General features: G+C 35.9%; 2 protein-coding genes across 4 annotated transcripts in view; one reads left to right on the top strand and one right to left on the bottom strand.

The window, feature by feature from the left end:
* LOC134539008 (uncharacterized) overlaps positions 1–2769 on the top strand; it is a 308737-nt gene extending 305968 nt beyond the window's left edge. Inside the window, exon 25 of the mRNA XM_063380672.1 lies at positions 1786–2769. Coding sequence (XP_063236742.1) covers positions 1786–2485 — 700 coding nt within the window. The 3' untranslated portion in view covers positions 2486–2769. The remainder of the gene's footprint in view (positions 1–1785) is intronic.
* Positions 2103–26502, bottom strand: part of LOC134538687 (meiotic recombination protein SPO11) — a 33861-nt gene continuing 9461 nt past the window's right edge. The window contains exons 3-9 of one of the 3 annotated variants that reach the window (XM_063380114.1): positions 23799–23942; positions 22317–22513; positions 20659–20804; positions 16813–16950; positions 13673–13852; positions 3969–4127; positions 2103–2183 (exon numbers count right to left, since the gene is read on the bottom strand). In XM_063380114.1, the coding sequence (XP_063236184.1) occupies positions 4008–4127; positions 13673–13852; positions 16813–16950; positions 20659–20804; positions 22317–22513; positions 23799–23942 (925 nt within the window). In that variant the 3' untranslated portion in view covers positions 2103–2183; positions 3969–4007. Of the gene's footprint in view, positions 2184–3926; positions 4128–13672; positions 13853–16812; positions 16951–20658; positions 20805–22316; positions 22514–23798; positions 23943–26502 lie in introns of those variants that run through there. The other 2 variants (XM_063380117.1, XM_063380116.1) reach the window with 2 other exon arrangements.

The raw sequence follows: 26502 nt of genomic DNA on the forward strand, positions 1-26502 counted from the left end.
TGCCATTCCCTTTTCATACACTTTCCCGCATCATACACCATTTTTGTGCCCTCCGTTGAAAGTGTATGACAGGGGTGCTAATGTACTAGAACAGCTTATTAGCCGTAATTATGATAACCAATAGGCTTGCATCAGATTAAATTATAAGTCGTTTCTGCAACTTGCCAATGGTAAAGTAAGGTTAAGTTGTTTTTGTTTCATGTCCAAGAAGTTACGTTTTTCGTAAGTAACACTTCTGACATTGAATTCACAGGAAATTTGGGGGGGGAAAAAAAAATTGTAGAAATATCGAGCACTTAAAATTCACATTAATTGACTCCACTCGCAAATCTGTTGCAATAGTAACAATGACACACCTAGTAATAACAGTCAACATCATAGAGTAAGTACGTGTCTCGTCTCGTGTATGGTAAGTACCAGAGATTTGTATCAATATTATGAATGTTTTCAATTGGCGCAGTCGTATAATGACGTAAATTGGCGCCACCAGCGTGAACTATCATTGTTTGCGGCAATTTTATTTAAGAGAGCGCTATCTTTACATTTGTTCGCGGTAAAAAAAAAGTGAACTGGAAAATACAGGGCTAACTCTCTTGAAGGTAGTTTTATTTCACTTCTATTTTTTTATATTGAGTATAAAGTCTTTAAAGTTGTTTGTATTTTTGTAATAAAGAGGGAATTTATGTAGTTTAAAACTAATTTATTTTATTTGTAATAATTGTTACCTACTTAATGGAAAAATATTTTTCCCTGGAGTATCGAACTGAAAAAACAATACAGAATTGAGTATTGAAAGTGTGGTATCATCCCACCTCTAAATAAATGTACGTATCTCCAAATAGTTTAACCCCTTTTGTCATTTTGTGTATGTAGGTCTACAATTTAGGCTACTGTATTAAGTTCAGTATTTTTTTTTTTTAATTCTTGTTGTTTTACAAATATTTGCTTCCAAACTAATGTAACATTTGATCCCCTACTACTTTATGTTTAAAAATCCTACGTTTTAAGGTGAATATATGTACCTTTATACTTAGTAATGAAAGTTGAGGCTTTATAACGAGAATTCACTGTATTGTTTAGTCATATAGGTCTGATTTTGGCCTGTTCCATCATCTAGGTTATCAGTTTAGTTTCATCACTGGTTTCACCTGTCAATATGTTGTCTTTATATATTTACTGTCTCAGCAGCTAGCCTTTAACATTTGCTTGTTCTTCTGTATTATTATTATACTAATTGACTTAGTCTTAGGTCATTGCATTTTGGATTCTTAACATCATTCAAGGTCATGTATTATATCAAAGGTGCAACAACTCTAGAGACCCAGTTAAGCTGTCAGTTTTTTTATATCCTTGGGTTTACCATAATGTTGTACAAAGTTATTATGTTACCAGTAATGGTATTGTAAGTATTACTTATTGCTGCAACAGACAGGGTTTAATAATGTATGAACCTTAGTTAGTAAACACATGCTTTAATGTGGCTCAATGGTAACCAGCCAAAGGACAGACTACAAGGGACGCAAACACCTGTCCTGCCTAAGTTCTTTAGTGTGCTCTGATCATTATTTTGTCATTTCACCATACCCTGGCCTTGCAGTACTGTCTGCTGCATTTTAATTGTGGCATTAAGTCCCTCATAAGGTAGTGGCATCACGGTTACAGTCTTTAATATTCATTTTGGGTTTTCAAACATTTTATTCTCAAAAGCTCTAGTGGGTTATACTATGACTCCTCTATAATACGATTCTTACAGTCTGTGTGTATATAAGGTTGGGTTTTTTCCAGACATACCCGGGCTCCATTACCCGACCTCGCGCCCAGCACAGTGGAGACTTACGTGGATAGTGTCAATGGCTCCTTCATAGCCAGGGACCTCACCAACTCCCCGCGTAAAGAGTTCGGGAGCCAAACGGACGACCCTGACCTCCAGGACGTTGTTGCAAAGTCTGGGTCTTTCCAGTACCTGGGTACCGTCGAGGTTTCCCCGAAGCAGTGCCCCGCTGGTGATAAGACGGTGGTTACAAAGGTGTGCGTGGAGCTTGGCGTCATTACCAGTCACGGGTGTGGCGTGCCCCCTGCCGCCATGTCACAGCCGATTCCTGCCATCATCCTGTGCAGTGTGGATGTGGAGCCGTGCAGCCCAGACGCAAATGCCCCTCCGCCAGAGACCAACTTTGCTCAGCCTGCAACACCCCAGCCCCGAGAGATCCCACATCGAATCACAACAGGTGACGAAACAGACTTGGGTGTACATACCCCGCCATCCAGTGTGAACAATCTGGTGCAAGAAACGAACAGTGGTGGTGAGTCAACGCCTCAAGCCGAAAGTGAAGACATTGATTGCATGTTGAACAGGATTTCCGACGACTTGGATTACCTGCTTAATCGTAACACTGCGGCAGTTTCTGATAATAGGTTGCCACAGACCAAAGGCGAACAGAGTGCGCAGGGTGATGGAATAGGCAATTCTTTTCATGCAAGATAAAATATGTGGTGCTTTAAGATTTCAGTTGAAATTGACTCAGGGTTCAAAATGTTTGCTTTACTGTCATTCAACTATAACTAATTCACTAATCTTTGTTTCCTTAAGCTATGACCATGATGTTTTGGGTGGCAAACAGTTTCAGACATGTTACTGCTGAGAGTTTCATTTCTCACTTTAAGAACTACAGTATTATTGTGGCAAGTTGTTTTTTTTTTTAAGCCTGTAAATTTTTTTGCTCTTTCAGAATTTTACTATTCTTGCAAATGTATTACATGTTTATCAAATTTTCTGTGTGCCAAAGTGATTTCAACAGGTGCATGGTTCATTAATACCCTTTCCCCAATACAGTGTTTTCTCGCATAATCTGCGCACATTTTATTCTAAAATCAAGTTTGAAAAGTACGGGTGTAACGATAAAGTTATTTATGAAAACAAAACCCATTTATGGAAAATACATTTATTTAAAAAGTGAAGTTTAATAGAGCATGCCAAACAATTTAAATTAATAAGTCGTTAAACAAAAACCTTTAAATATAAAAAAAGTACACACTTGCCACGAAAGAGTGCGGGCCATCAAATGTAGTTAACTCGGCAGTTGACAGAGAGCGCGCGTGGCACGCAATCGGCGAGATATCGATATTCGACTATGTGTGCACGCTCTACACAGGAAGCAACACAACCAAACACGAATGGCGCTATCTACATTATTGTAAATGGTACATCGCGACAGCGCAAATGAACAGATAAAGTAAATAACGTTTGAAAATATGTTTAAAAGAAATTTTACGCGTCAGACAACTTCATATTTTCGTTAATTAAATAAGTAAGTGGCAATGTCCGAAAATATATTAGACTTCTACATCGTTTTATACGGAAAAGATACCTACATAAAGCGCTCAGCATCTAATAGCGGTACCAAAAAAACATACGACGTTTACGCGATAAGTTTATCTATCCCAATTTTGACGGCCTAAAATATAGGTGCGACGATTAAGCGATATAAGAGGGTTTTGCAGGCCCAAACAGCTGTGCATGAGTTTGAATCTTGCGGAAGAGCCTTGTGCTCAGAAGAGAATATTTGTTGGCTGTTCAACATGAGACTGTGTTATCCTTGGCAAATTATTCAAAATCTTGTAATACATGTAGAATCACTCCCCAAAAATGGGTTAATAATCACAAGTTTACTGTACCACACACGTTTTCTTTAATAATCATACGTAACTGTGCCCTCAAATTTATAATTGCATACTGATTTTGCAATGCTTGTAATTGTTAGTTACAACTATTAATGGTGTTTTATTCAGTGTGTTCTCCAATAAAATACTATTTATGTTCATTTATATTAAATTTTTTAAATTATTGTCAATATAGGAGACTATTTTACTTTTAACACACATTTTGAATTATATAAACTCATTATTTTACTAAGAAAACTACTCACTGTGTTGTAAATTTTACTTCTCTATTGTACACAATACATTACCTTTCTTCGCAAGATATTACATCACACTGCAAATCCGTATCAAAAATAATCCCTCGCTGTGATTTGCGTGGGTATGTAGTAGTCTGTTAAAATGTTCGTTGCAAAACTTGCCATGCCTTCTATTTCAGCTTTCACCCCAAGACGTAGTAAAACTTCAACCTGAAAGTGTACTGAATACATTAACAAATTTATGAACATTAAATATGGAAGACTATTTTTTTTTCTAACAAAGTTGTTAGTGCAACAAAAGAACTCATTACATGAAGCATTTAATTTGTTTGTACAGGTGATTATGCCAACAATATTAAAAAAAAATTAATTTACATATATTTATGTAGATACAAAGTGTGTGTGTGGGAGAAATCTGTCCAAATAATAACCCATTTATATACGAATATAACCACATTTCAGTAGTATCATTAATATCATTGAATATATATAATGTATAGAAGTCGCGAGCCCAGGTTAAATTTTCTGTCCGGTTTCTTAGAAGAATTGTTGTAGTTCCAAGCTCCGCCGCTGCGATCGCTTTCATCGCTGGGTATCGGCTGTATACGCCCCTGGCGGTATTTGGCAGAACTAGGTTAACCAGCCCAGTCGTGACATCATCCTTCACCCCCCCCCCCTCGAAAATCCCAGACCAACGATTCAAATTACCCGGCAGGTCTTATCAACATCGTTAGGCGACCTTGAAGAGGAGCTTCCCTTACCGTCGTTTGAGAATGATGAAATCCCAAAAGAAGCTAGCCACGGAAATCACTGAATGATGGGATTCTGTACCCGAGTGAAGTGAAAATTAGCTATTAAAACTTTGTATTGGGCCAATAGTCAGTGTTACGTTCAAAATATGGTTTTATTTTAAAAGTAAAATACTTATTTAAACTATATTTCGCGTTTGTGCAAATTTACTTTTAGATATTGGCAAGGAAAATCAACATACCTTAAACAACCTTCTCTTATTCAACGTTATCTATTAAGTAGTAAAAGGGGTAGATATTATTTTTAAAAATAAAAAAAATTATATAACCCACTAAATCAGTATTGGCAAGATATATATAAATTCAATATTAAAATACGCACATTAAAAATTTTTGTAATTAACTTTTTTCTGTAATAAAAATTCAGGATGATTTTGGTTTAATTGGTTTACGTATATTGCTATATTTTCTAAATCACATAGAAAAGGGAAAACAGTGCATCAGTGAAAATTCAAAAATTTAGTTTAAGTAATACTAGCCATACCAAAAGATCAATATGCGAGATAAGAAATTTGGTAACTGCTCTACATTTCAAATAAAAATGCACTGGTTTCATGAATACTGAAATGTATGCGTAATAAGGCATATTATGTTATTATACTAAGCATGACTATAACTAAAAAAATTACAGTAATTTAAAACGATGGCATTCTTAACATACAATAAGTGCGCGAGTCTTAGTTTATTTTTTAATTGGCTTCTTCGTCAGATGGAAAAGAGTTAAGATTTCATCAAGGAAAAATATATTCTCAAAGTCACTAAACCGGGAGATAGAAAATAAGGTAGGTACTTAATTTTAAATAAAAGTTAAAATAGACTTACGCTAAACCAATTAAAAATAAGTCGTAAAAATATTTTTATTTATTAAATATGTTCTATACTTGACAGTTCTTTGTGTATAATTCTTCAAAAATATTTGAAATTTAATACATATTTTCTTAAAATGGTAGAATATCAGCAATACCCGGAAATTACGTGAGCAAAGCCACGGGTTATTAGATACACTTTTATTATAAAATAAAAACAATTATGCATTTGTAGTTCACGAATGTGATATTTTGTTTATTGCTTCACAACATTCATTTGCCAGTCTCAAATTTCATTGTACCACTTGTCAGAAATGTCACCAAAAATGAGAGATAGTTTTTTTTTGACGAATTTCAATTACGAGGAAACCTTTCGCAAGACTTTTTTCTTCGCAGTAGTCACTGGGACACCATTAATTTAAATCCACTAAGATAATAAAATTGTATGTATAATGATTTGTTTTTGTATATTTATATAACTTTCCAACCAATTTTTAATGATTTTCATGTGAATAAAAACTTGTAAAGCAATTTAATTAACTGTGTCATAATACTTCTGATTAGATGGAAATACAAACTTTTCATCAGTAATATACGATGATAAAAATATTTATTATTGTAAAATAATATTCACTGTTCAAATGCAAATTTAAATAGATTATTCATACATGTTTCCTGCTAATTAATGGTTTAAAATAATAATTTTTTAATATAAAATCATTTTTCTCTGTTAAAATGGGTTGCTAAAATGAGGAATTATAAATATGTCACTTACTAAGTCCGTGCACAGATTTACACAAAACAGCAATGTAAATAATCTTTTTTGGTAGTTTCTAATTTTGTGCCCTGGATAACATGAATTTGGTTTAATTCATACCAAAGTGAATTTTTTGAACAACTTAAATTGATGTCATAAACAAATATTTATTTTATATTAAAAATCCACAAACAGTTTTTAAAATATAATATTTATCACGCCAGATGGAATAATAAACAAAAAATAGCTCTTATATGTTGTCTGTGTTTAAAGAATTGTATTATATTTCATGGAAATAATATTTACCTTTCGGTTATTAAAAGAAAATATATTTGTATTCAAAATACTTGCGCATCGTTTTTACGAGCATAAAGGCCGGGATACATTCGCAATAGCACGCAAACAGCACACAGATAGCACACACGCACAGAGATAGCACAGAGCTTGATGCTACATTCACGCACAACACAACACAAAATAATACCGGAAGCATTCAAAAAAGTTTTTTAAATGTAAAACTCCCGTTCACAATTTTGGTCACTGAAGTTGGCATACGTGACGTTTGTTTAGATTCGTGTGTTGTTATTGTGGTACGGTTTTCGTTAAACCCAGAAATATTTTAAATATTTCAAAGTTTACGTACAAAACACAATGAGCATTCAAAAATATATATCACTGTTTATTTCAAATCCGGCTTCTTTAACACATTCAGACACAGACTTCCAAGCATTTAATTTAGCTTCTTCATTTTTGTATCCTGCGGATCCCCTGTCATACAAAATATTTTTACTTTCTATTACAGCTATCAAAAAGCTATCAAATGTGCCTTCCATTTTTATGTTATCGCGTGTTTGAAAACAATAACAAACTACTCAAGTCAAGAGCACCAATACTTTCGTGACAATTGTTCTTTTATAAGCCCACTCGAGTAGTACTTAAACTGTTTGCTGATTGGCTACCATCATGGTCGCGCACAGAAAATAACCTAAAAGTTAAAAGTTAATGAACTTTCTGTGCGCCGATCCTGTGCTATTTTTCTGTGCGCGTGCTATTTGCCAATGTGGCAGCTCATATCTAATAGTGTATGTTGAACTTCTGTGCGTCTGTGCTGTTTGCTTGCTATTGCGAATGTAGCCCGGGCTTAACTTGTGTATCTAACCTCAAAGCAAGGAATATAAAGAGTGGGAACTCAATGCTATAACAAACACTCTTATTTTCTTTGGAGATCCGGGAAATGTGCTTTATTTATAAGCAACTTAACATAGTAAATCGTTAACTTTTCAGATCTATGTTGGCAAAATTGATTTTTTTTGTGGTCATTCGCTACTGGGAATATTCACCATATAACGTTTAAGATTATTTATTTTGAATAACGAAACAACCAAAACATTATGTAAAAATGCTTCATCTTATGTTAAAAAAATTATAAACTGCATAGCCACAAAGTATGACATCATACCATTAGTTTCTGTTACTAATAACAACACGTGCACGCGTTTGAACAGTCATCGCAGCCATAGTTGTTTCATAGCTACCAAAATCATTCAACGTTGTCAAGAATTATTCCAAATTATGTTTTGCCATTTTACTCAATGCGCCACTCCGTTAACACAACATTTTATAAATTCTGAACCACGAATGTCAGTGGGAATGTACACTATACTGTACATTCCAATCTGATACGCTTTAAGAAATTTCTGTAGTTTTCTTATTATTAAAACTTAATTTTTGATGTTGGCATCTTTTAACCGCACTTTTTTTTTTTTTTTTTTTTTTCGGTGGCCGTACTCCTCCAATTCAGTTGCGCCCGCCGATATCTAAGCGCTCGGATTTCAACAAAAGGCACCGCCTCTCGATAGAGTGAAACAGAGAATTACGCGCACGACCTTGAAAAAAGCGACGCTACAGCGCTCTGGCGTGGAAGCTGGTAACTACGAGTACCCTCTTGTGGAAAGAAGAGCTGTCTAGCGGCGGAGCTAACAACTACCTCAGTTTTGGATCCGAAAATTGGAATAATAAATCCTATCCCCTCGCGACTTCTATAAGTTATATATATTCAATGTTAATATCCAAGTTGCAAGAACAGTGGCATTCGAGCTATGCCACTTCATGGACACCCGCCTTGTCACTAGCTTTTGTAATACCCTGACCCCCTTTTTAAACCTTCATATTCCCTTAAACTGTCTAAATATACTGCATTATGTAGTTGTATTCCCATCCAGTTTACGACATCTGACTTTCATTGCCCGTTGTATACCAAATTACATTACTGAAATTCAAACAAGTTCATCTGATTCTAAGTTACCCTCTTTTATCGCCCATAATTTAGGGCGTCAAAATTTGGATAAAAAAACCTCTCGTGTAAATGTCGCATGATGTTTTTCGTCTCGATATTCGATGCCGAGCCCTTTGTGCTGGTATCTTTACCGTATAAAACAATGTATTTTAAAGTATAAATATAATATTTATTCTGAAATAACTGTGTCCTTATTTAAACAACGGAAATACAAAGTTGTCTGATGTGTTAATTTCCTTTTAAATACTTTTTTAAACGTTATAACCTTCATTGTTTGTTTGTGTCGCCACAGTGTATCGCTTACAACAATGTAGCCAGCGCCCGTTACAATCATTACTGTTTGGTTATGCTGTTTCCTGTATAGAGCGCGCACACGTAGTCGAATATTGATATCTCGCGCTCTCTATCCGGTACCGAGTTAACTACATTTGATATCCTGCACTCTCGTGATGTTTACTACAGTAGTTACACGTTCGTTCGGCTTGCATTTGGATCACGGATTTTGTTTTTCTATTTAAAGTTGAAGAAAGGTTTTTGTTGCATGACTTATTAAATTATTTGGCGTGCTCTTTTATACTTCACATTGTAAATAAACGTACTTTCCATGAATGGGTTTTGTTTTTTATGAATACTTTATATAACAAAATAAATGTTTTCCGCATAATCGTTGCACTCCTACTTTTCAAACTTGGTTTTAGAATAAAATGTGTGACAATTATGTGAGAAAACACGGTATTCAAATGTTTTTACAGGCCTCATCATATATACTGCTATACACTCCTTAACATGATTGTCATAGGTTAGACATGCTGGCTATCTCTTGGCTACGAAAGCCGAACTTAATATCAAAGGGTAGCATGCACACTGGGTTACATTCGACGGACATGTCGCGCACAGCTGCTATGTTGCGTCCATTTCTGTTGGACGGACTTCAGACGCTCTACTTTCTTTCTCGCACATATTTAATTTCTCCGATTTCAAAACTTCAAAGCAAAGCACTAATATTCCATTAACGGTTTTTTGCAGGCAAGCCTATACAATTATTTTCGTATTAAAATTATCTTTCTTCTGTTACAAGTTTTTATTGGTTAACATCAGTGTAGTTACCTATATAGACTTACAGAAATAAGTAGGCAAGCCTTCACTAAATTTGTTCAGTTATTAAAATAAATGTATTAAAATTAAATTCATTCAAAATAGCCATGAACACTTTTCAAGTGGCAAGCTATCACAGGCATTTTAATAAATCAATAAAATTTCATAAAAAGTATGTCTCATCTGGTTATCAGATGGGTGAAGGTTGATTTCCTGCGGTCTCCTCTACCATATGTTTACTTTATGGGCCCAACATTGTATGTGGTACATGAGATCACCTAGTACAGTTTTAAGTGTGCCAACAGATTTTGTTATGTACCTGGCAGCCTGTAACATATGCAATTTTGTTTTTCTTCCTTTACTTAAGAGCATACGTCAATCACTGCCCGAGAACAACAAACAGCATTTGCTGCATCAAGGACGCTCCTAGATAACATCTTGTTCAGCACCAAAATTTTAAATAAGATGTTGAGAACACAATCGTTACTTTTGTCGGTAGTTTCATCAGCTAGTAAGACTACATCTTGCCCCAAGAGCTGCTTCTTTTTTGTCCCTAAGTAGGGGAATGTACTTTTTTTCTCATCCAATCCGCTGTTGGAAGATCACCAACACCACTTACATGCTGTTATCGAGTTTCTCAAGAGGAATACCTGCAGCTACTGAGGCTTGAACAGTTTTTTGCGCACATTTGCACCACCCCTGCTTCTGGGATAGAAAGTTGTCGTTTCAGAGTAGATGAGGATCGTTTAGCTTTTACGTGCTTGTTTACCGTGTCCTTGCGTTCATGCTCCAAACAGCAGTTTCTATACAGTACACTCCCTATTTAACGCGGTTGTCGGGGGACATAACTTTTACCCGCGTTGTTGCATAACCGCGATGTTTCGATGTGACCAAGGTCAAAAGGCATAAAACACCGCCTGTGTTCTAATAGGTCGGCAAGCACGCACAGTATAGACGGCCCGCCGTTGTGCGGACTTTGCATCCGCAGTTTTCACTAAACGCGGGTGAAAAAATAAAAATAATAAATTTTAAAGATAAATATTAAATGTTGAATTGTTTTTATTTTTCCGCGTGCCGCGCACAGTTTGTCGCACGGCCTACGAGCGCGCCACACGCCGCCATACACACGTGCGGCACACAAGCTGCTGCCAGTCTCGTGGTGTCAGCCACAGTATCTGCTTCGTCAGTGTCCGTAACAAAGTAAGTGCAGTGTGTGCGGTTACACACGATTCTGTGGTCGAAGTCTTCTAAAAAGAAAGGCCGTAGTGTTACTTCAAACCGAATATGAATCACAAAGTAACGAGTTTGAATGACAAAATAAAAATTCTATATTTACTTACAGATAGCTTGTCTTTTGCAGAAGTAGGCCGCAGATACAGGAAAAAACTATTCTAGCATTCGTACAATAAAAAATAAAGAATCGTCTATCGTGTCAAGTGGTTAAACTTTATTATCCATGCTTACAGTAAATTATAAATGGTCACGTGTGGGAAACAAAAATTGCGCCAATTTAATTTTAGCGCAATCGGTGACGCCGTATTAAAAACCGTGTTAAACTATGTCTTTACTTATTTCACCAAACACTGTGTCGAGTTGCTGAGTGTGTGTTGCTCGGATCGGCAAGTATTATATTCCCCAGCCTCTGGTTAAAGGTCGGGAGACCGCTACACATAAACATTTCCGGGAATTGTTTACTACCTCACGGCAAAAGTGGTACAGTATGGTTCACGTAAGTATTGGACCACTGGGAATTCCTGGGCAAAGATTAAAAATACGCTAGCTGATTTACTTTACCATTTAATGTTAAAACATTATACCAAAGTAAAAAGATGAACGTGTATAATACAATGAATTACCCAATAATATAACGTCTGTAGGTTTAAGTTGTAACAAAACATTTATATACAGATCTACCAATTATGATTCTGGAGTGGAATTTTAAACACCGGACTACCTGATTTTGCCTTGTACGCAGGGACGCTGCTCAGTCAAGTGACTCATGCTCTGCCTGTGTGCTGCGTGAACACATTCCCTCCCCCACTCCCCCTCGGCCTGATTCTGCCCGCTCTAATCTCTACCTCTCTCCATATTCTCGGCTCGCCTCTCCCTACCCAGCGCTTGCCGACAACCAAGCCTATCCAACATCAATCCCCAGCCTAGTCACGCTGGATAATGTTGCTGACGGTGGGCTTTATCAGATCCCCTGCTTCATTTGTGAGATAAAGCGACGTTAAGAACTAGTCTTTCAGAAAATATCACTGGGCTGGATTGGACCATAATTTGAAAACACTACAAGATAGAGGAATAATGTACGGAGATATTTTGTTTAGAATTTCACTGCGGACATTTTCTACGCATAGGCTTTTTTCTGCCCGATGCTTAGTTTGTTAGTTACAATGCAAAATTATCCTAATCGGCTATCAACCATTTATTCCATTATTATTCATTTCTGACTGGGGGACATGGTTTGACCCGCGATATACCCGATTCCGCGATCAATCGGGGCGCGATATACCGGGAGTTTACTGTATTTACAAAAAAAAAAAAAGTATTTTTCCAATCACTGACGTACAATCCTTCCTTCTTAATTTCGTCCGCACGTGATGCTGCAGTAGCTTTATTCTTTGGCATGGTTCAAAAATTTATTTTTTGTTTCTGCATGTCATTTGTAAACAAAGCCCGTAGTAACAAACAAATTCAAACCGAGCAGAAATTAGCTTGTTCAGCTAGTGTGCCAACACTACAAAAATAGTTCAAGAAAACCAATGCATTAATTTGTGTTATAGGGAAAGTCAATATTCAATTCGTTTTAATGTTATCAAATATTTTAATAACATACGTATATATTTTTTCAGTTCAGTTTTTTGATCACGTGTATTTTGCTAAGGATACAGCAAATACGGCACTGATGAGAATTTTCACGTTATGTTGGTTATATTTTAGTTTCAGACCGTCAGTTGTTTACATTACGTGATATCCGGAAGAGATGCTTGTTAACAACATAAAGTAAACATATCATACACTATCTCCGACCACGGGCCTCTTCGGTGCATGAAATAATCATGTTTACGATGGTTTGTAATTTTTAATGAAAGGTTAATAATTAATGCATTAACCACACTGAGTGGGATACGATCATTCTTTCTACAAACGGGTAATTCACAATTTCATGTGATATTGGAGTGTTATTTTTTGGCTAGGAAAAATATTATAGCATATTTCACGGTATGTGGTGGATTTCACATAAAACCATATAATCTTAGTTCTAGCTATTAAGTTAAATGTAATTTTGAAAGTGCAGGTCAAAACCAATTTAGAAATTATAGAAAAAGTAAATTTAAGAATTAAGCGACTGATAGAGCCACTATGTACCTCACAAACAAAAAATAGGTGTGCTTCAGCATAATTTTTATACATGAAACACCCAGTACAGATTCTTGAATGCACTCCAGGGACTTCCATTACACCTTGATCTTCTTTTCTCCACCACATAGTGTAACAGTTATCACTTAAACCTCATTACTTTCCCACCCACAGCCTTGCGCCTAGAGAAAATACCAAGCTGAGAGCGTCACATCTATCATCCTGCCTCACTAACACAAATACACCCCTGACATTCTGTATTTCCAGGGGCATAGCCAGGAGGGAGGAGGGGGTTAGGGGTTCAAACACCCTAGCACCAAATCTTTAATTAATTTCTTATTCATCACTCAAACAAATTTCATATTAAAATTAATAAATTTTTTACCATTACAATATTTAAATTTAAGAACCGAAAACTGCTCAAATAGCACTATTTTACACCTTAAAATCCTAATTTTCTCGGGGGAGTGCCCCCGGATCCCCCGCTTTAATACGGGGGGGGGGTGGAAATGCTTCTGAACACCCCCCATACCACAAATCCTGGCTACGCCACCGTGTATTTCAACATTGACAACGCTGTATCACGAAAGTTAATGAGGGAACGCAGGCATGTTCAACAATGTAGCTACCTGATCTCTGATGCCGGCGTGGGACTGCATGTACGGCCGCAACATCAGCTCCCGGATCTTCAGCCTGTCGCGCGCCGTCAGGGGACTCGTCTCCAGGCCCAGCACGGTTATGTCCTTGGGGTGCACGCCAAGCCACCTCACGGCCGGCGTGGCCAGGAAGTGCGACTCCGTCGACATACCCTGCCCGCACCACACACCGTCAACCACAGCAATTAGCTTCTTCTCGGGTCTGCCGACACAACACTAGGGACCCTGACAGGCGAGCATGTAAAACACTGCAGGCAACACACAAGCCGGTTCAATGTCAGAACACATCTCACGTGCAGGGTTTACACAAGGAAAAAAAATATTTCGTACCAACTTAGGCGAGAAAAAGTACTAGATTATAAAAAAAGTACTAAACTATAATTTGTTATGGTTTTAACAATTTAGTAAGATATAATGAAATTGCAATGCTCTAACTTAAAAATCACACCACACGCACATACATTCCCTAGTTTTTAAAAATAATTACGCTTAATAATAAAACATATTGGAGTTACTGTAATATTATTATATTAAAGAAAAAAAGGTACTATAGCTGAGCGTAAATGTACTAGACCACTAAAAAACTTATAGAAGTACTAGATCTAGTACGAAAGTACTAACTGTGGACACCCTGCTCACTTGAGGTAGCACAGTCAGGTGGAATGCAACACATCCCATCGAACACACGCATGTCGAAAACCTGTAGTTACAACAGACAAGCGGTTTGCCCGCCGTTGTGTCCGAGGTGTTCAGTTCTATACTCTTGCTTGCGAGGCAAGTTTCATACATTTGCTTGTCAAGTTTTGAAGAATTTATTTATTTGTGTACTTGAGAAATTGGTAAACAACTGTATCGAAACAAATAAAGTTTTTTTGTCCAAAGTGCCTGTGTTATCAATTGTTGTTATCAATTAATTTTTAATTCATAACACTATTAGATAGTTTGGTCACAATAACAGTAATTTTTCAAACAAAGCAGAGATATGCAACACATTTGGACGGCATCCATCTCATGAAAGACCCATGCAGTCCATACTCATACTGTGTTCTTCACGTCAAGCATACAACACAGTATCTTGTCCGTTTATGTATATTTCAATACTTTTTTTTCTGCAAACTGAAAGTTTAAAAGATTCACTAAGTTGAATCCAATTGCAAATAATGTTCTCAGTGAAGCTGTATTTCACTTATTTCATTGAATACAAGATTGAAGTAAAAAAATTATTCTTTGAACTGATTAAGTGAATAACTAATTGGGCCCTACAGATAACATCATTCAATAAAGATGGTAAAACAGTCATGCATAAAATTAGTACATATTAAGCATTCATAAAAGCAAATTGAGTAGTACCTATTGATTTTTTTATTAACCAACTTTATTCAAGCAAACCTATATGACAAAAAAAAATTATATTTTCATGAGTGAATCTTAAGCTTCCAATGTTTTAAAGCTGAGCGTCCCAGCGAATCAAATCAAATATTAAAAACAGCTGTGAATGATTCGCATAAACCTACAGTGGGTCACCTGTCACATTTTTACTGCTAGTCTTATCAGGGTCCTAAAGGATTATGGCCATACCGGGTTATCTAATGTCATAGTTTCAATACGAATTGTATAAAAAAAAATTATGTACAAAACAATGTCGTTCAAAACAGGTTGTAGCTAGGTGCTCTATAGGGAAAAAAATTTAAAAGATTACTGTATCACATTGACACAATGAATCAGATCTCTCTTTCCAACCCATTAGAAAACCAGAAGCACAGCACTGATAAAACTCTGAGCGGACGCACTATATCCACTTGCTCATGTTTAATGAGACTGTTATCCACTGACAGCGGCAACCACATTAACATCTGGGTTCCAATCACTGCAGGTCCTGCAGAATGGCTCGGTTCTCAAGAGCATTGTCGCCCATTCAGTTCCTCTCACTCGATTCCCTCTTCGGACTGCCTAGATCCGTTCCTCAGGCACAGCTGTCCCTCATTTCCAAACCTTACTTCAGTAACAAAATCCTGTGGATTTTTTTAATAACTATAATGCAGACCACACGACGCCATAGTTATATACACACAAGTTGCTCGAAACAGCTGAGGATAACCAAACACTAGGAGAATTAATTGTACATGGTTAATTCGACACTACCCAGTAGCACATCCACCATTGTAGTATCCTACTATATGGCTATAAAAAGCTTTTCAACATCGAAAATTTTCTATTCTCATTACAATGAGTTCCACTGACAGAATAAATGTATTATTTCATTTTATGCAACTCCTCATTTTTTTTGTAACATTTACATTCAATTCTTTATTGTAGCTCGCCAGGCATCCTCTGTGTAAACTTTTAGATTTAAAACTAGTTCCATTTTGTTTTCAACCAACAAACCATATACGTAGTGTGTCTTTTCCAAACTCCTTGTAGCAATTTATGCAAGATGGCAACTGTTCCTTTTGAAACATTATGTATATGTATTGTTTTACACATTTGTTTGGCATCTTTAAGGGCCCAGTCTACCCGGACACACATATAACAATGCACAGAGCTTCAGGAAAAACCAAGCTACGTATTTCCAAACTGTATTTTTAGATGTAAAACAACCGGTTCAGATTCCTGAAAGCACATAAGTGACTTGCATTACACCTTTGCCTTCATTTATATGCCGTATGTTACAGTCACCACTAAATTTCACAGTTTTCCTATGACAACGAGAAGACTGCGCGCCAGTTCAGAGCCTTGCACTTAGAGGCTATACCGCACTAGAAGCACCAGCAAGCATCCCACTTATCACCCCGCCTCACTAACATACATACACACCCCTGACCAGACGGGTGCTTTAGTTATGTCTCTTATGTCATTGCTGATCACACTGGATTCATTACTGTGAATCATTTAGTTTCTCTTGCAATGCTTCCTTAACTCACTCACAGCCAACATCTTCTGACCTGGTACGTTACACGATGGGAGAGTGCCGCTTCCCACTGATGTGCATTTCCATCCCTTACTTCCATCCCAACTCACGAGAATTCTGGCCCATACTTGTAGACGTTACCCAGTGGCGGGGTGCTCCTGCAAACACATACAATTTTACGCAAAGCATTTTGCAAACCACTCACCAAAGACCCGAAGCGATAGACGCACATTATTTCAATGCCGTGAGGGTCGGCATCTGTCAGCACAAACATCGGAAGGCCAAACGTCTCCCAGATACGCTGCACCAGCAGACGGGTATTCACGTCAGGATAACCTTTTCCCTGCACAGTAACACAGTCAGCATTTTTTTTTTCAGTCTGCAGGATTTGACTTTGAAATTTTGGAAACATATTTAGAGGGATGTGCGAATCCTTGATTTTCAGTTCGGTTCGAATTAGGGTTCTTGAGGCCGTAAAAAAACCAGGAAAATTTGGGGGAAAAAACACCGAAAACTTGGTTTTTTTCATCAGTACACCAATTTTATAGAAAAATTGGAAAACTTTGGAAAAAATAAAAATTTACATAAATAAATAGATGGATATAAAAACCCTTTACTTTCACATTAATGAAAATGATTTATAGCAACATGGTTACATAGTGCTCAGCATTGTTTCTTAATATTAATATATTATAAGTACACTTTTAAAAAGACTGAATATATAAATGAACATGTACATACAATTCTTGTAGTAGGCACTCAAGACAGTAGGTAGGTTAGGCCCTAGGCATTATATCACCTGTGGCTGTATCTCTAGATCCAATTCTGATGACTCTGAGTCTGACTCTGAAATGTTTGATTCCTCCTCCTGACTTTGTCCATCTGAAACATGTTCTGGTTCACAGGCACATGACGAATGACAATGTACATTAGGAAAAGACCTCCGCCTAGGAGTATTTTATTTAAATTGTAAGTTCCTTCTGAAGGACACTAGCTTCTGTACCTTATCTGCAGTCAGGCAATTTCTAGTTTTAGAATGAATTGCAGCAAACTGAGACCAATTTCGTTCACAGGCTGCAGTTGAAGGTGGTAAGGACAATAATCGCGCTGCCATGTGAGATAGAGGTTGTGTAGTGCACAAACCCTGACACCATATGACTGGTGTAACATGTTTTGCTGTGCTCCATATAGCATCTCTTGACCAAAATCCTGTTGATGTCCTGAATTCAGCAAGATTTTATGATAAAGAAGTTACATCTAGTCCAAGATTCGGTGTTAGTTTGGTGATGAAATCTATGGCGGACAGCACTTCATCATCATCTAGCATAACTCCTTTGTATCTTGGATCGAGCAAGTTTGCAGCACAGTGTATAGGCTTCAGAATAAAGTCTTTGCGTTTCTGCAGTACTTTGGCTTCTTCGCTTTTCGTCAAGGGTGATGCTGCAGATGAAGATATTACTTCTTTACATAACTCAGATATGAAATGTAGAACATCAGACAGAAGTGCACTGTCTGATTCAGACTTTGTTAGAGCTGTCACAATTGGTTTTAGGAGGGACAAACTTGTTGTAATTTGTTTCCAAAATATATCACTAACAATTTAAAATATTAAAAATACAAATGTATACTGTAATATACTTACTTCTTTTAATTTCCAAACAGAAAGTAAACAATCTTGCTGCTGTAGGCCCAACACTTACAACAATGTCTCAACTCTCACAAGTGATTGTCTTATAAAGAAGTTTGGCCAACTGCCAACAAACAAAACTCAAAACTACTAAATTTCCTCTAATAATAACATAATAGCCTACTTAAATATTTATAACAATAAAAGTAGATTCAATAATTAATAATATTTAATAAGTTAAATTTGAATTCATAATTTTTTTTTCCAATTTTTCAGAAAAATTGCTTTTTTTCTTGGTTTTTTATCTGGTTTTTTTCCTGAATTCAATTTTTTCGGAAATTTTAGAACCCTAGTTCAAATCCGATTCGAATCCCTGGCAATATTTGAGATATGAATCCGATTCCGAATATTAAGCACAAAATAATTAAAAATAACTAATTAATTTAAAAATAATGTGTTTTTTTCTTTTTTCAAACTGTAACTACTGGCAATTATTTATTACACTGAGATTGAAATGTTTATATTTATGTAAACTTAATTAATAATAAACACTTTAAATATATGAAAACCAAAACATATTTGATTCTCCAAATCAATCATAATAAACTACACACCACAGGGAAATCTCAGTTTTATAAACATTTCAGCAAACGAAACCATTTTTCCTCCAATAAATAGCCAAGACTTTTTTTCTTGTAGATATGTAATATGTAATTGTTTTTAGTTTATAGTTTGCTGTACGACGAAATTAGTAATTATAGATTAAGCTCTCGAAATCTCAAAATTCTTTTAGTGTGACTGTGTTAATTATTTAATTCACATATCTTTCTTTGATACATCATATTATAAATACTTACGTAATAGCCTAATTTTAATTTTCACTGCTAGTATTTTTGAGCCGTATTAAATAAATTTATAACTTTTGTGAATATTCGTAATACTGTTCGAATCCATGTACGTACAATGATTCCGGGTTCGGGTAATTGTGGATTCGAATTGTTCCCAAAAATATTGGGTACTCGCACATCCCTAATATTTACTGTTTACTCATACTTATAAATTAGCACTACACCCAAGACAAATACAGTATTCACCAGAATTTAATGGGGATGGTTTTTCCCAAAACTGCTAGATCTAAAAGTGAGGGGTTGCATTATAATCGCAAACTTTTATCTTGCTGATGGGAGATGTCAATAAACAGCGATGGGAAATGCTTTAATTGAAAGAACAGACGCTTTGCCTTGTAACTGCGTTACTTAAGCCACTTTAGACTGCTGTTAATTACCGTCTCCCAAACCTCAGCTTAGTTGAAACGTGAACTGAGTCACTTGTGCCACTTAAGTCCGCTCTTGATTAAGCCTATCTGAACCTCGTAGAGGGATGTCAGCAGGCGTAACAGATGAAACAGGATAACAATTTGGGAAGTCAGTCACTGCAACTGCTAGCCAAATAGCCTCTTTCACCCTAACAGCGACTACCATATATTGAAGCATTCTTTGCTTTCTGAACTACAGCCATAAAACTCATTTTTCCTTCTAAATGTCACTTGCTGTTTCAAAAAAGGCCACTGTAAATCACTCTACTGACAGAAAGTTGAACCAGAGAAGCTGTTAGTAAATATATGGTACAAATTTCTTAATTGAAATAATTTTTCATTTGTGTGTGTTTGAATTGTGATTTTTACTCCATAAGGTATTTTTCATAAACTTACAGTCAAAACATTTGGGGTCTCATTATATTCAGAATCACATTCTTCTCAGGTACATACAGTATTTACTAGGATCTAGAAATAGTATTATTTACATTAAAGTAAACTTCCAATAATCTGGCACTTTAGAGAGTTTGCTGATGGTATATCCCTTTATCAATTAACCCTACGTTGGAGAGCAAATACGTCTGCAAACATTGTTCAGCAGGAACATAAGGATTGGCATTTCAATGCAAACACAGCCCACTAGACCTATGTAATAAGCTTTAACGACCCCCGAGTTCTGCTGAAGAAACTAGAAGCGTGCCAAACGCTCCCAACTATTTCCAGGCTGTGCAGATCGCTTTTACTGCCACTTATGTGCTTTATGTAAAACATTTTTTCGACCTTATCTAAAATTTTTTATGTTTTTTGCTGAAGTCCATAAATTCCTAGGTGGTACCCTACCATTGGAATCCGGACCATCGGAAATCTACTGTATATGTTAATTTAATAATGAATAGGTAGTACAATTACAATAAACTTTTTCCTTTGTGTTGTGTAGTACAGGTAGTCATATTTCTCAACACACAAATGTTTTGTATTTAGTGCAAGCAAAGTGGAGCAAATTTTTTTTTTCCTTTTCTTTCAAACCCAATGTTTAAATTTATTTTCATGCACAACATATGTTCCATTTGTAAATAATACATGTAGTTGAATATAAAAATTGACATAACTGTAATTAGGATGCAAGGGGCAGGTTGACTGGTAACTCCCTCTGTAAGAAGTTTCTGGAATACAGCATCCTTCTCTACTATAAGAACATACTTGGCATCTGAAGTCATGCTTCTGATCTCCATTACACTCTGCGGAACTAACAAACCTAGAAAAGCACAGTCGTTTCAGCTAAGACATTCCAAATTACAACAATATATTTAAATACATTACTATATTTTCAATACTCTCTTTCTTTGAACCTGCAAATACAGCTATTTTAAAAATGTTTTGAACTGTTATTCGATTGACAATGGAAACAACTACTGTTTGACCTGAAATCAAAATCTCATCTGTTACAGCCACAATAAATATGTAATTATTGGCATTTTTATATGATAATATGGTTCAAAGTTGGAAAAACACAAACTTTTCTTTAAAAATTTTTCACAGTTATTATACTTTATTTCAGTTATACTTCCGTAGGCACATTATAAAAAATAATTATGAATGGATTTTTACGATGCACGTACCCTAGACTACAAAATTTTCACAGGATGGATAAAGGGCTACATACAAATAAAATTTTATATATTATGGGCTTGTAAATTTAATACTTTAGTGATTGATAATGAATACTGCTCCATATCATTAAAAACATTTATTTATTGTAAGTAATAGTGATGGTAATTGTGTTTATAAACTTTTCAAGTGTAATTATACAAGTGATGTTATGTTACTGTATGAAAAGTTAATTGGAATTAAAAATAATATTACTATTTAATTAATAAATTAGAGTAAACATACACCATATTGATAGACTTTCATTATTAATTAAAATTCATCTCTATTATTTTACTAAATTAAATAATTAATTTTATACATGAGTTTATATTAATTTTGAATTCTGAGTATGTCCCAGAACCCAATGACTAGCTAAGAACTGTAATAAGCCACTTCATTATGACTCTGAATTAAAAAAATGTTATGTCTATTGAATAACATTTTTTTTTAAAAAATCCCCAATATACACAAAATTATTAAATACTGTGACCACAAATTTTTGTTGTGCAATCATGAATGACGAAACTATTCATAACAAATTTTCAAAAATCAAACTAACTACACATTGGGGGGAAAAGATTTCTCTCCACGATTTATTCAGCAAACATTTTTGATCGAGTAACTTTGACTATTCATATTATAAACAAACTTACCATGCTAATTTGCTTAAATGAGCCATTCGTTCAACGCTTAATTTCATTTTAGATTAAAAAAATAAGAGGAAAAAAAACCAACAACGGCTATAACGCATAGTGATAGAAGAATAAAAATTTTTCCTTCAATGCAATATATACAGAACGACTTTAGCTCGTCCTTTCCTACACAGATCTGTGATCGTAACTTCACCCTCACACAGCAATGAGTAACTCTCCATCCAGGATAACTGACGCCTAACGAGCAGTTGGTGCAATCAGTCGGTTCAGTGGCTGGAGATGACGAGTCCCGAGCCCCGGGTTCGATTCCCGGCAAGGTCGCAGATTTTTTTGTTTTCATTTCAGGCCGATTTCCCTCCCAAGTGCGGGACCGTGCTTACGAAGTCAAACTGAAAACCGCCGACACGAGAATGTGCCGGCAGCGTTACCACGCGTGCACACAAGGACCGAGGAACCGTCGTCACCGTCGCCGTGGGCCCTGCAATCCAGCGTCGCGCCGTCGCCCGTCTCGATCGCCAGCCGCCCCGCCACCAGACCCTTCGAGGTGGGCAGCACGCCCAGGTCCCAGGAGCTGGACCCCAGCAGGCTGCACACGTCCCGCATCGCGGCGTCAACCTCCCCCTGGCCTTCCGACAGTCCCACGTGCTGGTAGTACAGCTCCCTGGCGGGCACAAAAATGCTCTTCTCAATGAACTAACCATCCAAACGGTAAATACGGAATACACGGTTGAAATAAATGAATGTAAGTAGCAATAAATTGCATGCGCAAACAATTGAATCCTGTATATATTTACGCTAATCACCGACTTACTGATAGAGTAACGCTGTGGGATAGAGCCTACCTGCAGAATGCCATCGCAACCCCCCTCCCCCTCCTTCCCACAGGTGTCTGAGGCCGGCACTCTGCAGGTGGCAGCAATTGCTGTTATTCACACAGCAACACTTTCATATTTCATATTCCTCTTAAGTGAATTTCTCAACAGAAGTTGCAGTTAAAAGTTAAAAGTTAAAAGAAGTGCTTTCATTTTTATTTAATTTGTGAGATTTTAAATCATTTTTTTACTTTTATAATTTGAATAATTAACTTCGCAAATTAAGTGAATATTCCATTTATCGCTGAAAATGAATTGTGATTAGGTGCATGATTACAATGGTGTTATAATTCATTTAACATTATTGAATAAGACGATTCGCACGCAATGCAGTTTTTCACGAGGTTCTTCATTAAAGACAATTTTTGTCAATACTTTTTTATCATTATATATATACACATCACACAATTTTCATTTGCACAATATTAAAATTAATTGACATTTTAATCAACATTTTGTGCATATTTAATTGTTATATTCATCTGTTTTCAACAGCATGCCTTATAACTAGCTAGTGAGTAAATAAATAATAAAATGTATGAATAAAAAACTTAATCATATATTTGATAATTGATTTATTTAAATAAATAACTGGAAGTATGACTAATTCATTTATTTAATGATTAAATAAAATACTAAATGTAAATAAAAATATTTAAATTATTAAATCAATGCATAATGAATCTATACAGGAAGAATCGATCAACAATTCATAACTACTGGATCAATAAATAAATAATCAATAGAATAATTGTATGGATGAATGATCAAGGTCTACAAACAGTAGTCAAGTGGTTTTATGTGAAAATTATTTCTGACACTTGAGAAATCTCAAATAGAATTACAGCTGTTAGCAAGAAACATAGAATGGAAAAACCAATTAACGAAGTGGTTAAGACAAAAGTTACGCAAAATTACCACGTAACACCTTCCAAACTATTTGGCCCACTGGCGATTGATGTACCAAATGTTTGTAAATTCAAGTCCAACAATTTAGATACAAACCATTACATTGTTTAACACATACAACAAATTCCATACAAATAAGATATCAAAATACCTCAGTTTGATTACCTTCTAGTAACCGTTGTCCCAGTTTGTAGCAATTTATAAATTTCTGACAGCAATGTCATTATGAGGGAAAATTTCCGACGACTCCGATAAGAGCTGAAGTTTACAGTGGTTGTCTTCACTTCATCAAAACATTTCATTTCTATCCTGCAATAACATGCCACAAGAATTCTCAGGTAATTGAATCAAAGTTCCAACATTCTAACTTCAGACAATTTCCCTGAGTTTTCCCTGTTCCAACTAACACTTTTTTTCCCAGTCTCATCGATCTTCCTACCACATGGTGGCCACACAAATCTGATTTCTAGATTCAAGAACATTTCCATGATTTCAAGGACATATTAATCAATTTTCAAGGAAAACTGCAATTAATATAGAATAAATCTCTGTGCAGATGTTGCCATTCTATATGTTAATATACATAAATTCAATCAGAAAAAACATCAGCAAACAGTATCTAAAAATAAACATTAAGTATAAACGATCAAAGTTGTATCAAACTTACCCAAAAAAATTTATGCAAATAAGGTTAAGCAAAAATTTGTTTAACGCATTAACACCTGTCCGTTAGCACTTATTTCATCGTCAAAAGCAGCTGCAAGTTTTCTTGCGTCTTCAAGAACTTTCATTTTTTTGTTCATAAATTCTCGTAATCTGATATTCTTTCTTTTTCCTCATTTTCAGCCCATTCTTTTTTACACTGAAGAGATTTCTGAGCCTCCTTTTACCTTTCTCGTGCATTCTTGGCATAGTGAATCAACAATTTTGAAATCTACAGCTTTATTAATCCTCCAGCATTCATGACCGAATCATAAACCAGCCTCTGGGCAGTAATCGACTCTTCTTTCATATTTTCAATCAAAACTCTTCTTTGTTAACAGAAAAGCCCCTCTCAAGTACCGCATTTCCATGGGACAATATAAGAATCATCTTCATGAAATTGCCCAAGTCTGCACATTGTGGAAAGAGTGACTATATCTTCTGTAACCACAGGTGATAAAGTCTATCTTCATTTCTTGTATATGAATTCAGCAACGAAGTGATCTCAACGGCCACAGCTAAAGTTTGGAAATGCCTCTGAACTTTGTCTGCTGTTGTTTCCGTTAACCACTTATTTTGTACAAAAATGTCCAAAGTGGAAACCAGCCGCTCCTCTCTGACAGTTGGCTTCTTTGAAACATTAGGATCAAGAAAAGAGATCCCCTTGGTAAGTTTGTACTTGAGTGGTGAACGCTCCATGAACTTGTTGCAAAGTTTTACCAATATAGTGCAACAGTCATTTCTAAAACCTAAAACATCGCAAAGTTTCAAATCTTTTGTAAGACGCATAGCATCTTTAGTAGCAAAGCCAAGTTTTGTATTTTTGATGTTTAGCTAGTTTTCCTTCTGGGAAAGATCAACAGAACACAAATTCTGAGCAGAATCAACTATCTCTGGCTTTACAACCCTTTCCATAAGACACTAAGATGTTTGTAAGAGATTCAAACAATAAGGGAGCAAGTGGAGCATTAGACTGAAATTTACTCAGAAAACCTTCAAAAGCACTACCAACAAATAAAAACAAATGTTAGCTTCGCTCTTAACAGAACAACCTGCGTTTTACTGGCTACAGTTTTGAAACTGTTACAGCTTGGAACCTTCTTGTCTCGTTTCACGCCTTCTACATGAGCAATGATGTGGGGTAGTATTTCTATGGTATGTTGAGCTACATGTTGATTCTCCAACCATCTTACTTCACAAAATTTGAGTGGAAATTTATTGGAATTAGAATATGTAATGTGTAAAATCTGCTCTGCGTGCAGGAACATTTTAAAACAGGTTATAGGCTGCTCTTAAGAAATTTATTATGTCCCACTGAACTGCTTTAATTCCAGTCTTGAATGCACCATGGAGGCCACATGAACCTATGTTCAGCAATGTTGGAGAATCTGATTCAGTTCTCAAAAACTCTTGCAAATCTCTGAGGAATTTAATGTTTACATTGGGACCATCCACGGAAATTTGTAATAACTTGTGAAGGTCTAGATCAGGGGTAGGCAACCTGGAAATGTAGGTGATCTACTGTTAAGTCACCACATGTTGAAATGATCTACTGTTCTGTTTTATTGATTATACATAAACAAGTTTACTTTCACACAAATACAAAATAGTCTCTCTATATGGTTTTTTTCCTGGTAGTTTTAAAATACCATACTTTTTATGGTTACAGTACATAAAGAAATAATTATAGAAATAATTGAATTAAAGGAGGTCTGTTAGTTATAGACGAAACACTAAAAATTACAATAACATTGAAAAATATCTCCACTTAGTGGGAAACTTAGCAGGAACTTTCCTTAAGAATAGCTTTGATGTTTGGTGACTATCAGTTATCCTACTCCTGTACTTATTTTTGATGAAGACTCGCATAGGTACGTTGAAGCAAACAAGGCTCTCACTCGAAGTGCAACATCAGTGAGCACTGGGCTTAAAACAAATGTAATAGTAAACGTTGTTGCACGGCCAACAATCGTCACGTGAATATCAGAAAACAATATTTACACGCAGTTGTGTCCTGTTTAGAGTATTGGGCGTTCTAAATCAACGGCTGTGAACACGATCAGAGATAAGAGATGTCATCACAAGACGACTCTGGTTTTCCAAAAAACAATCCCGTTTATTTTCTAAAAACATTGGTTCGTCATACACGTATGCATAAAATGTGGCT

This window comes from Bacillus rossius, chromosome 14, assembly GCF_032445375.1.
Source record: "Bacillus rossius redtenbacheri isolate Brsri chromosome 14, Brsri_v3, whole genome shotgun sequence".
NCBI classification, from domain to species: Eukaryota; Metazoa; Arthropoda; class Insecta; order Phasmatodea; family Bacillidae; genus Bacillus; species Bacillus rossius.